Here is a 16,822-nt window from a genome sequence, read left to right on the forward strand (position 1 = left end):
TCTGTGTGTGTGTGTGTGTGTGTGTGTGTGTGTGTGTGTAGATCCGTTGGAGCTGGAATAACAGTTAGTTTAGGCTGTCCCTTGTTTGTGCTGGGAATTGATCTTGGGTCTTTTTCAAGAGCCATACATCCTCTTAATTGCTGAGCCATTTCTATAGCATTAATCCTTATAAACATGTTTTAACATAGACAATTTCAAATGTACCAGAATAGGTACAGTTGCATCATAAATTCCCATGTACCTGTCCTGTGCCTTAGTAGCCATTAGCAGCCAATCCTGCCTCCCACCTTGCTGAGGTCACTTCCCTGTTCTCAACTTCTTTAGTTTTCTAAATAAATGAAAGAAACAGAAAATAAACAAAAAGAACTTTTCATTTTCAGTTCCCTTTATTTTCCATCTTTCATTTGTTTTCTTAGTCTTTTTACAAAAACATCCCTTATACTCTAATCTTTCTATATATTCTTTATTTTTCAAAAGCAACTTTTTTGAAGTGTAATTTCTATATGTAAAAGACATACATTTTTATCGTTAGGCCCTCCTTGTGATTCTTTACCATAATTGTCACCATTACCCAGCTATAGGAAATTTCTGTTGCCTTCCAAAGATCTCATATGCTGACTTATAAATCTCCTTTTTACCCCCTTGCCCAAGCATTGGATCCAGGGGATTCATTCAGCGCCCTTTTCTAGGCTCTGTGGACAACAGGTGTGCATGTGGTGTATAGATATGCAGGTAAAATAGCCATACACAAAAATTTAAAAATTAAAAGTTAGGGCCTCCGCCTTTAATCCCAGCACTTTGGAGGCAGAGGCAGGAGGATTTCTGAGTTCGAGGTCAGCCTGGTCTACAGAGTGAGTTCCAGGACAGCAAGGGCTACACAAAGAAAGCCTGTCTCGAAAAACCAAAATAAATAAATAAATAAATAAATAAAAATTAAAAGTTAGGGGGGCTGGAAAGATGACTCAGAGGTTAAAAGCACTGACTGCTCTTCCAGAGGTCCTGAGTTCAATTCTCAGCAACCTCATGGTGGTTCACAACAATCTGTAATGGGATCTGATGTCTTCCTCTGGTGTGTCTGAAGACAGCTATAGTGTACTCATATAAATAAATAAACCTTAAGGAAAAAAACAAAAACAAAAAGCACAAACCCTAGAATTTGGGTTATTTTTTAAAAAAAATTAAAAGTTAGAGTTCTTTTGTTGCTGTTTTTATGAGACAGAGTTTCTGTCTTGAAAACCACATTTCTGCTTTGTGTTTCATAGAGCCGCCCTTGCAAGTACTCTGTGGGAAATGGAGTTGTACAGCAGGTAGACTTTTGTCCCTGGCTTCTTACACTTAGATTCACCTATGTTGGTTGTGCCATGGTTCAGTAATTTTATCTTTTGTGTGGGCATGTACTGTATGTGATTTGTTTATATGCGTGTGCACTGAGGTGTTGATGTAGAAGTCAGAGGAGAGGCTTGGATGTCCTTACCTCCTATCTTGTTTAAGGCAGGGAATTTATTTTTTTGCTTGCTGTTGTATCTGTCAGCAAGTTTCTGGGAGTTCTCCCATCTCCACTTCTCATAGACGTACATGCTGGAATTGCACATGAGTGCTACCACTGGCTTTAGGTGGGTCCCAGGGATCCTCCTGCTTGTATGGCAAGCACTTCACCCACTGAGCCATCACCGTAACTCACAGGAACTTGATGTTAGTTATTGTTGCATACCAGTGCACTCTGTGGGTGATCACCCTTTGCCTAATCCAGTGGGCCTTAGTTTTCCCAGTGCTAGGATTACAGGTGCAGGTTGCATGCCTAGCTCTGTTCCTTTTTTCTTATGATGGATGGCCTACCAACATCACTCATGTGCAAGTCTGTGAAACTTGGGTGACAACCAGGACTGGAGTATAGTTGCCGGGACATATGGTAGGGTTGTATTTAATTTTTAAGAAAGTGCCACAGTATATTTTCCAAAGTGGCTATTGTTTTATATACTACCAGCAATGTATGATGGTTTCCCTTCCCCCACAGAGTAGGCAGCATTTGTCATTGTCTCTCTATATTTAGAGCAAATCAAATGGATCCTGTTGCCTGGCTGTAAAGGACTCAGTGCATACCTTGAAAATGTAAAACACTTAAAAAACAACTCAGAAGCCATTAGAATTAGTCCACTGGTCTGTTTCCCTGCCTCAGCATTCCCAGGGCTAGATTACAGGTGTGTGCCCCGTGCACACAAGTCCTTAGTATCAAATCAAATCAGATCCAAATGTTCTCTGTTCTTAGAAAGTGTCAGACTTTGCCAACATTCTACTTGTGACTATGTGCAGTGAACAAAACTTTGAATATTAATCCCCTGAGGATAGGATCTCCTGTCAACAGCAGACGATAGCAATGCGTGGTGCGTGGTATTGTTCTTTTCTAGTGGAGAGATGACTGTAGTGCTTAAAGGTGCTTTCTGCTTAGTTTTTGGATCTGATCATTGTTTTGATCAGAGCTAGCAAACTCAAATGCTGTGAGCAGTCAGGTAGGTCTGCTGCTGGCTGCTGGCTGCCCACAGGCAGTAGACTGCACTGCAGGGTGGTACTCTTTCAGCCTTGTTAATGTGCCCTACAGGTTATGGGTTCCCTTCTCTTTTCCTTTTCCCTACCTTCTTTGAGTCAGGATCTCCTAAGATAACCCAGTTTGGACTCTCATTTACTGTTCTGCCTTTGTCTCCGGAATGCTGGGATTATAGCCATCATGGCTGGACAGCTGGGATTGTGGGATTATGGCCATCATGCCTGGATAGGGCCTTTTGGCTTTTTTTTTTTTTTTTTTTTTTTTTTTTTTTTTTTTTTTTAAGAGACACTGGAAGGCTGGAGAGATGGTTCAGCAGTTAAGAGTTCTGGCTACTCATCCAAAGGACCTGGGTTTGAGTTTTAGCATCTACATGGCAATCCACAAATTCTGTAACTCTAGTTCCAGTGAACTCAATGCCCTTTTCTGGCTTCTGTGGACATGAGGTATGCATGTGGTGCATAGGCATACATGCAGGCAGAATAGCCATACATGTAAAATTTTAAAAATTAAAAAAACGGAGCGGGCAGTGGTGGCACACACCTTTAATCCTAGCACTTGGGAGGCAGAGGCAGGTAGATTTCTGAGTTCGAGGCCAGCCTGGTCTACAGAGTGAGTTCCAGGACAGCCAGGGCTACACAGAGAAACCCTGTCTCAAAAAAACCAAAAAAAAAAAAAAAAAAAAAAAAAAAAAAAAAAAAAAAAAAAAAAGGAGAGACTGGAAGTTAGAATTCTTTTTTAAAGATTTATTTATTTATTTTATGTATATGAGTACACACTATAGCTGTACAGATAGTTGTGAGCCTTCATCTGGTTGTAGGGAATTGACTTTAGGACCTCTGCTTGCTCCGATAAACCGCTAGCTCCAGTTGGCCCCCTTGCTCTGGTAGACCCCTCTCACTCAGTCCCTGCTCGCTGCAGACCAAAGATTTATTTATTATTATAAATAACTACACTGTAGTTGTCTTCAGACGCACTGGAAGAGGGTGTCAGATCTCTTTATGGGTGGTTGTGAGCCACCATGTGGTTACTGGGATTTGAACTCAGGACCTTCGGAAGAGCTGTTGGTGCTCTTACGCACTGAGCCATCTCTCTAGTCCTTGTTGCTGTTTTTTTGAGACAGAGTTTTTCTGTCTAGCCCTGACTGTCCTGGAACTCTCTCTAAAGACCAGGCTGGCCTCAAACTCAGATTTGCCTGCCTCTGCCTCCAAGTGCAAGTGCTGGGATTTAAGGCCCAGTAAAATTGGAATTCTTAATGTGAAATTAGCTTGCAATGAACAAATTCAGTGATAGAATAGGGCCTGGGGATGTAGCTTCCCTGTGGAGCACTTGCCTAGCATGCATAAAGCCTTGAGTTCAGTCCCAGCATTGCAAAAACCAAACCAAACCAAGCCTGGAGCTGGATGTGCCACATGTGCTTGGCATATCCAAGGCCCTGTTTCACTCATCACAAAAACAAAGGCAGCAGTGTGTTGCCTGCATACCGTATCTGCACAGGTAGGCTAGGACAGCCTGAGAGAGTACCAGGTAGTGAGCTGGTCCATATCCATCTGCTATTCTGGAAAGTTTAAAGAGTGAAACTGAGCTGTTACCCTACTTGCTTTACTTACTTATTGATATGTATATGACGTGTGGAGGCTAGACAAGAATCTTGAGTGTTAGTCCTTGCCTGTCACAGACAGGCTCATGCTCCTCCCCACTGTATACACCAGGCTTGCTGGCCCATGGGCTTCTGAAGTTCTGTGTGGGAAGCACATCCACAGGGCCATCTCCTCAGTCCTCGTTGTTGTTCCTGGTTGTTGCTATTACTGTTTTATGTTTATAGTTGTGTGGTGTAGTCTGTCTCTCTTTGTCTATGTCTACATGGGTATAAACTATCTTAACAGTTTTATTAGTTTGTATTTTTTGCTTCTTTTTTTGAGAAAGGCTGCATATAGCCTAGGCTTGCCTCATACTCATTATGTGGCCAAGAATGTCTCTGCACTCTCTTTCTTTCTTTCTTTCTTTCTTTCTTTCTTTCTTTCTTTCTTTCTTTCTTTCCTTCCTTCCTTCCTTCTTTCAAAGTGGCTTTTCTGAGACAGGATTTCTCTGTGTAATAATCCTCAGTGTTTTGGAACTCACTTTATAGACTTGGCTGGACTCACAGAAATTTGTGTTCCTCTGCCTCCTTCGAAGTGCTGGTATTAAAGGCATGCACAGTAAAACCTGGCTTGTCTTTGAACTCTCGATCTCATGCCTCCACGTCCCAATCATGGGATTTCAACACAGGCTGCCCCATCTGTCTTCTTTACCTTTCATGGAAACAGTTCAGTATGTTGGGGTAGGGTGGCCAGACCTGTGTGTGTTCAAATGCCCTCGTCGTCTGATGTGTTGATTGGGCTGTCCTCACCCCTGCCCCAGCCTATGTTCTCTTCCTCCCACTTGGGCTTTCTTAGAAACTAGACCACTGGCTGCTCATTTCTCAAGCTGGAAATCTGTCATTTCACCAAGTCACCAAGTTCTGTAGAATACTCTAAATAGCAGTCTCATCTTCTAGTGTGTTATTACCACAATTGCTGCTTCCTGTGGTCCACCCTTATGCCTCCTCAAGTGTAGTCTTTTTTTTTTTTTTCGAAACAGGGTTTCTCTATATAGCCCTGGCTGTCCTGGAACTCACTCTGTAGACCAGGCTGGTCTCGAACTCAGAAATCCGCCTGCCTCTGCTTCCCAAGTGCTGGGATTAAAGGCGTGCGCCACCACTGCCCAGCTCAAGTGTAGTCTTGAACTGGTGTCCCAGCATTCTTCTAGCTCATAGAGTTTTACATTTTACTTATTTATTTAGCCCACTAGGGTGATTCATTGTATGTATGTATGTATGTATGTATGTACAGGTACCTGCATGCCAGAAGAGGGCATCAGATCTAGGATAGATGGTTATGAGCCACCATGTGGTTGTTGGGAATTGAATTCAGGATTTTTGAAAGAGCAGGCAGTGCTCTTAACCACTGAGCTGTTTCTCCATCCCTAGAGTGATTTTCTTAAAAAACTGGATGTTATCATCTGTGATAGTCTGAATTAGAAACATCCTCCATGGTCTTGGGCATTTGAATTCTTGGTCCTCAGTTAGTGGTGCTGTTTGGGGAGACTTAGGTAAGATGGCTTTGCTAGAGGAGGTGTGAGGCCAGCTTTGAGAATTAAAAGACTCCCACCATTTCTAACTCACTGTCTTCTGTTTTATGCTGGAGGTTCAAGATATGAACCCTTAGCCCCCGTTCCAGTCGCCATGCCCCTACTTTGCCTTCATAGACTCTTACCCCCTGTAACTTTAAGCCCACGTAAACTTCCTCTGTAAGTTGCCTTAGTCATAATAATTTATTACAGCCACAGAAGAGTAGCTAATACATGGTTTCACTGTGGGTGTAAGACTTATCAGTAGCCCCCTATTTTTCCCGGGAGGGATGTACATGCTCATTGGCGAGCTAGCGTTCTCTCTCCAGAGCTACTATCCTTGCCCTTCTTGCAGATGTGTGCCGCAGAGGAAGTTTTCCTCAGACCTGTTACTTCCAGCTTCAATGGCATTATTTGCTCCTTAGGGCTTCCTTTGTACACTCCATCCTCTCACCAATCACCAGTAGCTCTGAAGTAGCCAACAGAAACACACACAAGGAGGGAGGCCTCTCACCTTCCTCAGAGTGACATCCTGAAACCATGTGACAGGAGGGGGACGGTCAGCACAGTCAGCAGAGATGTCTAAATGTGAGTGTGACAACTGCAGATGTGGGGTCGTAGAATAATGGGAGTTAGGAGATGCTGCTCCTCTGTAGTCTTAGCACTTTGCAGTGCCCACCTTGTACTTTATACAGAAATATATTCTATGTAGGCTAATGTTTTGGAAAGAAATAACCATGCATATTCTATAACATTGGATTCAGGGATTGTTTAAATGTAACTAATTCTGTATGTGCATATATGCACACAGGTATGCATGCCAGAGTGCATGTATAAAGGCAGGATTAGGGTGCTGAGTGTCTTCCATCTCTATCACCCATTCCTTTGAGACAGAGTCTCTCTGAACCTAGACTTTGTATCTTCAAGGTTGGAAATCAGCAACCCTCGCCTTCTTCCAGTTGCCTCAGAGTTGTTATGTTGATGGGATCAACAGGTGTTGTGGTGATGGGATCTGAACACCAGTCCTTGTGATTGCTGAATAGCACTCTTCACTGCTGGAGCATCTCTTTTCAGCCCCAAGAAGAATTTTAACCCTTGAAGTTTTTTGTTTTTTGTTTTTTTTTTAAAGTACTACCAGGAGGGCTGGGGTAGAGGAGGCTCAGATGGTAATGTGTTTGACTTACAAATTTGAGGACCTGAATTCAGTCCCTAGCATCCATGTAAAAAATGCCAGGCATGGCAGCATTCATTGTAATCCCAGTGAGGAAGCAGAGACAGGAGGACCTCAGGACTATCACAAGTCAGTCTAATCTAATCTGTAAGTTCAAAGCACTGAGGGTCCTTATCTCAAAGAAGGTAGAGGTGTTCATGAGTTTGAAGCTGGAGGTTGTCCTCTAGCCTTGCTGTATGCAAACACACACATACAAGCATGTATGTCAAATAACTACTAGCAATAAAGACTGACAGGTTTTCTTTAGAATTAAAAAAAATAAAAACTCATATATGACAACATATATCACACAATGTTAAAAAAAATGTAAAGACTGGAAGAGAGATCTACAATATAAGGTCAAAGGTGAGCTCTCAGGCTGGTAAGATGGCTTAGCAGGCACCACACTTGCTGTGCAAACCAGCCAACCTGAGTTCAATTCTCGGAGCTCTCGTAAATGTGGAAGGAGTGACATGGAGTTATCTTCTGACCTCCGCACCATGCCCACACGCTCCTCCTACCAATAATAGACAGTGGCAGTGGTGCTAGTAAGAAGGTAAAGCTGCCAAAGTATACCATAGACTTTTAGTCTGGAGGCATGGTACAAGGCTTAAAAACATGGATGTATCACAATTCCAACTCCAGGGCATTCTCTTCTGCCTCCAAGGGTACCTTTATAGCCATACATGTGTGCAGATAGATAGACAGACACAGTAAATAATAGAAATAAACGTTAAAAAATCTATTTCAAAAAATCCAATAGGAATAAACACAAAATATATAAAGATACCTCATAAAAAAGCAGCAGCTAACTAACAGACAAGGAGCACTAACAGACTTTCAGAAAATAGAAATTCGCCAGGCGGTGGTGGCGCAGGCCTTTAGTCCCAGCATTTGGGAGGCAGAGGCAGGTGGATTTCTGAGTTTGAGGCCAGTCTGGTCTACAGAGTGAGTTCCAGGACAGCCAGAGCTACACAGAGAAAGCCTGTCTCGAAAAACCAAACAAACAAACAAAAAAAGAAAATAGAAACTGAGTCACCACCAGCTTGATTTTTTTTTTTTTTTTCTGAGATTGGGAACCTTGAGGTCTGGAAACCTCCTGGTTGTGTGGATAGAAGGAGCAGGACTCTGCTGGACTTTGGAGGTAAGAACTGCAGTTTCTAGTAAGCTCTGAAGTTTCACTGCTAGATTAAGATAGCCTAGAAGCCAGCACAGACAGCGCATGTGTGAGAAGAGGCCCACCAGACAGTGTGGTTACAGTAGAGCCTCAGAAGTGGCTGTGTGTGTGTATGTGTGTGTGTGTGTGTGTGTGTGTGTGTGTGTGTGTGTTTGTGTGTTGAGAGATGTGATGATGTTTGGACAGATGGACTACAAGCAACAACAGGAAAATGTATCCAGAGTCCAGGAAGGATAGACATTGTTGCTGAAAGTGGAAGTTGCAGATCTATGTAACATTATTGATTTAGCCAGATTTTAAAATGGCTTCTGTGTGATATTAATGGTTCGACCTGTGAGTCCTTCCTTCTTTTCTTCCTTCCAAGCAACCTTCTTCCCAGGCTAGCCTGTAACTTTCCACCCTCTGTCCTAGCCTGGCAAGTAGCTGCAGTCGTAGGCAGGTGAACACCAGGCCTCAGCAGGGACAGGGTGTAATTCTTCTGGCTGGCCTCAAGCTTGTTAAATAGCTGAGAATGGCCTTGAACTTTCTGATCTTGTCTCTACCTCCCCAGACGTGGGATTTTAGGTGTGTACCATGGTTGGTTTATGCAGTGCTGGGGATCAAAACCAGAGCCATGTTTATGCAAGGTCTCTAACAACTGAGCTACACCCTCAACTCTAGAGATACTTTTGTTTGCTTTTTTTTCTTCTTCTGGATATAGTCACATTTTTATAGCCCAGGGTAGCTTGGCATTCATCTAGTTGAGGCTGGCTTTGAACTCATGGCAGTCCTCCTGCCTCAAGCTTTCCGAGCCAGTATTTCTTGCTTGCCGATATAAGTTACAAGCTAAAAGAGGACTTAGTCCTCTCCTGGGTGAGGAAAGGGATGTAGAATGATGAGTTCCAGAGAAACACAAAGGACTTATTTGGTCCCATGCTCTTTTCCTTTCTCATTTCCCTCGCTGTGATTGGGAGCACCTGAGTCTGTGCACCTGATGCTGGGACCTGTGGGGAAGCAGAACTCCTCCCCCACAACTGATCACCTGCTCCAACTGAGTGTTCTGTTGTCCACCTGCTTCTTAGCACAGTAGGACCTAAGCCTGGCTTTTGCCAGCCTAGTGGTAAAGTGGGAATATCTTATTTAAATTGACTACTGGTGAGATTCCGGATGTCAGCATGTTTATTAATTAGCTTTTTGTTGTCTTTTAAAAATTTAGCTGAGCGGTAGTGGATCACGCCTTTAATCCCAGCACTTGGGAGGCAGAGGCAGGTGGATTTCTGAGTTCAAGGCCAGTCAGGGCTACACAGAAAAAACCCTGTCTCGAAAAAGAAAAACAAAAAACAAAAAAAAAAAGCAAAAAACAAAAACAAAAAAAAAAACAAAAGAAAGAAAAACTTATTTTATTTCAGTAAACCTGAATTTTTAGGTCAACTTTCTTTAATAAGAATTTACTTCTATCTGTCTCTCTGTCTGCATAAAATACATTAAAAATTTTGGGACGGGGGAACAAGACCTTACTTTATAGCTCTGGTTAACCTAGAATTCACTATGTAGAGTAGGCTGGTCTTGAACTCTCAGAGAGTCACCTGCCTTTCCCTCCCTAGCAGTGGAATTAAAGAATAAAACAGTTCTGTATAGCCTAGGGTGGCCCTTCAGCCTATAATCCTTTTGCTTCAGCCTCCCTAATGCTGGGATTGCAGGTATGTATTGCCTCATATGGCTTTAACTATTTAGTCATTTAAAATTTTTTATTTATCTAATATAGGGGTGGGGAACACATGCATTATGAACATGTAGGTGTTGACTTGTGGGAGCTGTTCTCTCCTTTCCCTGTGTGGGTCCTGGAAGTTGAATTCAGGGTATCAGGCTTAGAGGCAACAAGTCCCCTACTCACTGAGCCTTCTTGTAGGCCCTTATTTATTTATTTGCCCCTGCCTCTGCCTCTCCAGTGGGATTAAAGGCCACCTCCACTACCCCTGGGTTTTTTTTGTTTTGTTTTGTTTTTTGTTTTTTGGAGACAGGGTTTCTCTGTATAGCCCTGGCTATCCTGGAACTCACTCTGTAGACCAGGCTGGCCTCGAACTCAGAAATCCACCTGCCTCTGCCTCCCAAGTGTTGGGATTAAAGGCCTGTGCCGCCACTGCCCGGCTACACCTGGGTTTTAAAATAAAGTTTCAGTTTAACAAAATAGATTATTGAAAATAAGAGTAAGCAGCTGGGCAGTGGAGGCACACGACTTTAATCCTAGCAGAGGCAGGCAGATTTCTGAGTTCCAGGACAGCCTGGGATACATAGAGAAACCATCTCGAAAAACAAACAAACAAAAACAAGCAAACAAAAAAATAAGAAAATAAGAGTAGGCATTTCAGAATAACTTTCCGTACTCTGGAATCAGGGGCTGCATTTTTCTCTCTGATGGCTATGTCCAGGCTTGATGTGGTGCATCTGCAAGGCTGAAGGAAGGTTTTGAATTGTCAGTGTGGGCCTCTCCATGAGATCCCATTTCAAGGAAAACAAAAACAAACAAGACGGAACATTAATCAACAGTGTTTCATCTTCAAACTAGGGCTGGCCTTCTGTAGATTGTTAGCAGAGCGCCTGTGAGGAGAGCTGGGCAAGAGTGGTATTAATATTGACCTTGTTTGGGTATCTGGGTGAGATGATGTAGTCCATCCATTAATGTACTTTTGAAGTGCTTAGGACCCAATCTAGCAGCTCATTCACAAATCCCAGGTAACATTCTCCCTCTGAGCTGCATCCTCAGTCCAGAACAGTATTTTATGTCCCTGCAACCTTGACTTTTCATAGCTGAATGATCTTGTTGAATTAACCTGAAGTGCAGCTTACCGTGATTAAGCGCACACCATGCTGTTGTTGTTTTTCTTTGGCCCACATTGGAGCTACATACTAAGATACTTGTAGATGAAGTGATGGGTTGCCTGGGATTTGTTCCCCTAATTGGCTGAGGTGTGTGTGTAAGCAGGGACAAGCCCTGGCACTTTCGACTCCTGTGTAATGCAGACTAGTTCAAAGCAAGATAAAAGATTCGTTGTTTATTTGCCTGTGAAAGGCATGCAGTGAGTAAGAGCCCAGGTGTGGAGTTCCTGCCTGGACTGGGTCTGCTCCTGCTGTCCAAGCCAGGTCTTACCTGTCTGAGCCTGTTTCTTCATCAGTAGACCATTACCTGCCTTGTAGAGTTGTAAGGAGACAGCTTGGTGTTGCACTGTGCTCTTCAGAGCCCTGCTGGGTCCAGTACAAAGGAGGTGGCCAGTGTATCCTCTCTGCTGCTGGTGTCTGGCAGGGTTAGCTTTGGGATTCTCTGGCAGACCTTTTCTGTCCCTGCCTCCTCTCCCTATACGGTCCAGTTGTCAGGGAGCTTTGCTGCCATTTCCAGGAGAATAGCAGGGAGAAAGGCAGGAATGCTGAGCTCCCACTCAACCTCTCATCCTTTTGAGCTCCTGATCCTCCTGCCTGTGCTTGCCAAGAGTGCTGCTGTGTCAGGTGCATGGTGCTCCTTATGGAGCCTCTGTGAGGAAGTCTTTGTTTGTGTAGAGATGGGGTTTCACTGCGTAACCCTAGCTGTTCGGCCACTAACTTTTTAGATCAGGCTGGCTTGAACTCAGAGAGATCCACCTGCCTCTGCCTCCCATGTGTGGGATACACCACTATGTCTGCCGTAAACTTCCTACATGTTGGACAGAGTAGAAGAAGCATACCCTTAAAATTTAAGTTTGGGACCGGGGAGATGGCTCAGCAGTGAAAGTCTGATGACCTGGGCCCCGCCTGCATGTTGGAAGGGAGACTGGGCTCCTACAAGTGTCTTCTGACTTTCTCTTTGTACTGTGACACAAATAAGTAAACAAAATACAAGAAAAAAGTAAAATCCATGCAGGCTGACTATAAATGTACAACTCAGATTATTTCCACAATGGAAACCCACTGTAGCCAGCAGGAAACAATTATTAGTGCTTTCAGAATTTTCTCAAGTGCCTGGAAAGTCCCTTTCTCTGAGGAGCAGTCACTGTCCCGACTATCCCCTCTGAATCCTGTACCCCACCCCACCACCTGCGCGCACACGCGTGTGTGCGAGTGTGTGTGTGGTGAGTGGGCTTGCTTTGCTGGGATTCTGAGGTACTCCCTGAGGTGGTGTGAGAAGGCTCTGGGCTTTCCCTACTCTCTGCAGCCCTGCCAGCTCAGCTGGGGGCTCTCAGCCTCCTGTGCACCTGCATGCAGTGGGCATTCGTGTTCTTTGAAGAACAGGAAGATAGTCATCAGGGCGGCCTTCCCTCTGCCTGTGCTGCCCTTAGCAGTCGTCACAGCTCTGCAGATTGCTTCTCTGTGGGAGTGTGGTTTGCCTCAGTCTCCTGTCACTGGGAAGTGAGAGTTAGCACACATGCTCCAAATGCTTAGCTGAACTCTGCACTAAGGGAAATTCCCAGAGGACCACCAAAAAAGGGAAGAGGGAGTTGAAAACATGGGGTGAAGGGGGTGGGGGAAGCCAGTGCCATTCTGAGATCCTGTAGGAGTCTAGAGAGAGCTTGCATTAAGACTATTGCTGAAGGCCAGTGCTCCAACCCATAGACCTAGTTGGGAGGGGGAGCCAGAGTCAGCCAGGAAATGCCCTCCTAGTGGCAGCGTTCCAGTGCATTGTCTCTTGGTCTTATGGGTGGGGCTTATACTAGTCCCTCAGAAGCTCCCATTGACAGATGGCCTCTGAGGCCTGGGAACTTGTAGCTGTAGGAGAGGGTCCCATCAATAGCTTCTATTGTCTGGGTAACTCCAGCTTTATGGGTAAAGAGCCACCTGTCACAGGCACAGTATGTAATTCTCAGTAACATCACGTGTTATGATGAACCTGGTGGTGCTCAGTGTTAGAAGGCTTTGCTGGTAACTCATCGTAATCCTGAAATGTGTGGTCCTCCTTCAGTTGAGACATGGAGGCAGGCAGGGGTGGGCATGTATCCCTGTGGGCTGTGGTTTTAGCAGAGCCCGGGATTTCCCCATGCTCAGGTGTCTGTCTCCACTTGACTCTCTGGGAGTGCCTCTGCCTTAGCTTCTGCCCCGAAGGCCATCATACTGGGTATCACTTAGGTTCTGGTGAGAAAAGTCTGGGAGGAGCTGAGGGCAGCAGGGTGTTTGTACTTACCTCAACACTCCCCTCCCACACCAGAATTTTTTTTCTTGTATGCATTTTAAATTTTGGGGGCCAGGGAGAGAGGTTGTTTTTTATTTTTATTGTTAAAGATTTATTTATTTTATGTATTTTATGTACACTGTAGTTGTCGTCAGACACACCAGAAGAGGGAGTTAGATTCCATTACAGATGGTTGCAGAGCCACCATGTGGTTGCTGGGAATTGAACTCAGGACCTCTGGAAGAGCAGTCAGTGCTCTTAACCACTGAGCTATCTCTCCAGCCCCATAAATTTTAAATTTTAAATTTTAAATTATTCTTAGTTATGTGTAGGTATATGTATCTGCGTGTAGGTGTGTGCACATGAATGCAGGTGCCCACAGAGGCCAGAAGCAAAGGATCTCCTGGGGTTACAGATGGTTATGAGCTTCCTATCGTAGTTGCTAGGAGATGGTTGATGGAAGAGCAGCAAGTGTTCTTAACTGAACCAGGTCCTAGCCCCTAGGCCCCTGTGTTTTTTTGAGGGGGGTTGTTTGTCTTTCTTTTAAATACGGTCTCACTATGTACCCCTGGCTGGCCAGGAACTCTATGTAGACCACCTTGGCCTTGAACTCACCCTCCTGCCTCTGCCTCCTGGGTGGGGATTAAAGGTGTGCACCATGTGACTTGGCCTCCTCTATAAAGTTTTGAGTGCCTACCAGATACCAGGTACTGTCCTTTCGGGAAGAACGCAGGCTGACTAAATCATGGTTCATCTTGCTATGGAATTCACATGTCAACTTGACTCTGACTAATTTGCCCCAGAACCCATGTAAGTGTGCCCTCTGCAGGACTCTGACATCTGTGGGAGTCCTTTTCAGCATTTGAAGGGTAGCTTGTGACAGCTGGGTCTGTCTCTGCACCTATGGGAACTTAGACTGGCCACCATGAAACTGGACACATAGCTAGCTTTTCGAGCAAATGATCAGGCTGACTAATGAGAAATCAACCCAAATCTCTGTAGGATGATGTGCGGCATAAAGTCCATCTCAACACCTTCGGGTTCTTCAAGGACGGGTACATGGTGGTCAACGTCAGCAGTCTCTCTGTGAAGGAGCCTGAGGGAGCCACAGACCAGGATGCTGAGGCAAGTGTCTTCCTGTGGGTCAGGGGTTACTCCACTAGCCTCCTCCCTCCCACCAAACTGTGGAGAAAATTCAGTAGTGGTAGTACCAAAGTATACTACAGGGTCAGCCTTACTTTTATACTTCCTATGGTCCATGCAGTGCTGGGGTGGAACCCAGGGCCTGACCCATGCTAGGAAGTGTTCTGCCACTGGGCCATAGGCCAACCTTAGTTGGAACCTTTTTTTTTTTTTAAAGATTTATTTTATTTATTTTATGTGTATGAGTACACTGTAGCTGTACAGATGGCCGTGAGCTATCATGTGTATGGCTGCTGAGAATTGAACTCTGCCAGCCCAGCTTGCTCCAGCCCTGCTTGCTCTGGCGTAATTCACTGTAGCTGTCTTCAGATGCACAAGAAGAGGGCATCAGATCTCATTACTGGTGGTTGTGAGCCACCATGTGGTGGCTAGGATCCGAACTCAGGACCTTCGGAAGAGCAATCAATGCTCTTACCCGCTGAGCCATCTTGCCAGCCCAGATGGAACCTTTTTTAAAAAGCTTGTTTATGCATCTTATGTATGTGAGTGATTTATCTGCATGTGCACCTGCACACCAAAAGAAGGAATTGTATCCCATTACAGAGGGTTGTGAGCCACTATGTTGTTGCTGGGAATTAAACTCAGGACCTGTGGAAGAGCATAGCAGCCAACACTCTGGACCACTGAGCATTTATTTCTCCAATCCTATAGTTCTTGAATGAATATAGGATTAGTGATTTTACCTGAGCAGCTGTGTCCTTCTTACAAGAGACACTCAGGATAGAGAGATGGCTCAACAGTTAAGAGCACTGACTGCTCTTCCAGAGGTCCTGAGTTCAAATCCCAGCAACTACATGGTGACTCGTAACCATCTGTAATGAGATCTGATGCGCTTTTCTGGGGTGTCTGAAGACAGCTACAGTGTACTTACATATAATAAATAAATAAATAAATAAATAAATAAATAAATAAATAAATCTATCTATCTTTGGGCTGGAGTGAGAAAAAAAAAACCAAGAGAATACTTAAGAAAAATGAGAAGCCAGGCATGCTTTCTGTGTTTGTTATTATTTAACTTAATTTTGCTCTTGGAGTAAGAAAGGCAAGGACAGAGGACCAAGGACAATGTGAGGGACTTAATCTTTCCTCTCTTTGCTGCCCTCAGATTGGATTCAGTCTTGATCGGACCAAGAACGATGGCTTTTCTTCTTACCTGGTAAGTTGCCTTTAAAAAAAAAATTTCTGTGTGTTGGTATTTTGCCCATATGCATGTCTGCGCACCACATGCTTGCCTGGTGCCATCAGAGGACCCCCGGGAATTGAATTACAGTTGTGATCATGGGTGCTGAGAATCAGGACTTCTGCAAGAGCTTAATAAGTGCTCATGACAACTGAGTCTCCTTTCTAGCCCCTGTCCTCTTTTAATGAGACAGTAGGGGATGGCAGGGTTTCATTCTTTAGTTCAGGGTGCTCTCAAACTTGGAGCAGTCCTCCTGCCTACGTCTCCCTTGTTCTAGGATTACAGGCATGCTTCACCACACTTTGCATCCTAGACCATCCAGAACATACTGGTCAGTTTCCCTGCCTGTACTTCACAGGTGCTAGGACTGCAGGGGCCTGGTAAGTTTTAGGTCACAGCCTGACTGGAGTCCTCACTGGGGCTCAGGACACCCTTTGGCCCACAGTCCTATTTGAAGGTGGTTACTGCTGAAACTTGTAGGGCCACGAGCTGCTCATCTGCCTCATTCTTCCATAGTAAACATGATGACACACACTTGCTCTTCCTTTGGCAGGATGAAGATGTGAATTACTGTATTTTAAAAAAAAAGTCCATGTCTTCTGTGTCTCTTCTCATCTTAGACATCCCTGGAAGTGCGTAAGTAATTCCAGAGTGTTCTCTGCTCGCCCTCAGTGCTGTGAGGATGCTAGCTGCAGCTGCTGCTCACACAGCCTCTGCCATATGCCTGCATATACTGAGTGCTGGAGATGAGCTCCATGTGCAGGGAGACAGAGCCCGCCTGGGAGGAAGGCAGACAAAGTACAATCCAAATGACTGCAGCACAGTGGAGGAAAGGAAGGGGGTTCGCACACCCTGCCATAGCGGGACCGTTTCAGGTCAGCCTTAGGCCGGCAGCCTTGTGGTGAGTCAGCTTTTCCAGATGAATGAGAGCAGGAAGGGTGTCTACATCCGCAGGAGAGAGGGTGGCATGTGGAGGAGCATGGTGATCAGCACCGTGTTAGCATCTGAGGTGACTGTTGGGAAACACATTAGAGGAGGCAGGTAGGAAACTGGACAAGCTTCTGCCACAGAGGCTGTGTAACTCCAGGACTCAGTCCCTTTCCTGCCTCATAGTGCTGGTGTCTCTTGTGAGATTGTTCATGAGGAATGGCCACTCCCGAGCACAGGTGAAGGCCCCCTGTCCTTTTGCACTTAAAAAAAAAAAGGTCACTGGTGAGGAGTCTGACAACTCAGTCCTTTTTTTTTTTTTTTTT

General features: G+C 44.8%; 1 protein-coding gene across 1 annotated transcript in view; it reads left to right on the top strand.

Moving 5' to 3' along the window:
- The window catches only part of Gpr107 (G protein-coupled receptor 107), a 73,650-nt gene that overhangs the window by 2,309 nt on the left and 54,519 nt on the right, over positions 1–16,822 (top strand). The window contains exons 2-4 of the mRNA XM_031369740.1: positions 14,189–14,311; positions 15,495–15,545; positions 16,123–16,205. Of these exons, the coding sequence (XP_031225600.1) occupies positions 14,189–14,311; positions 15,495–15,545; positions 16,123–16,205 (257 nt within the window). The remainder of the gene's footprint in view (positions 1–14,188; positions 14,312–15,494; positions 15,546–16,122; positions 16,206–16,822) is intronic.

Source organism: Mastomys coucha, unplaced genomic scaffold (genome assembly GCF_008632895.1).
Source record: "Mastomys coucha isolate ucsf_1 unplaced genomic scaffold, UCSF_Mcou_1 pScaffold15, whole genome shotgun sequence".
In the NCBI taxonomy this organism is placed as follows: Eukaryota; Metazoa; Chordata; class Mammalia; order Rodentia; family Muridae; genus Mastomys; species Mastomys coucha.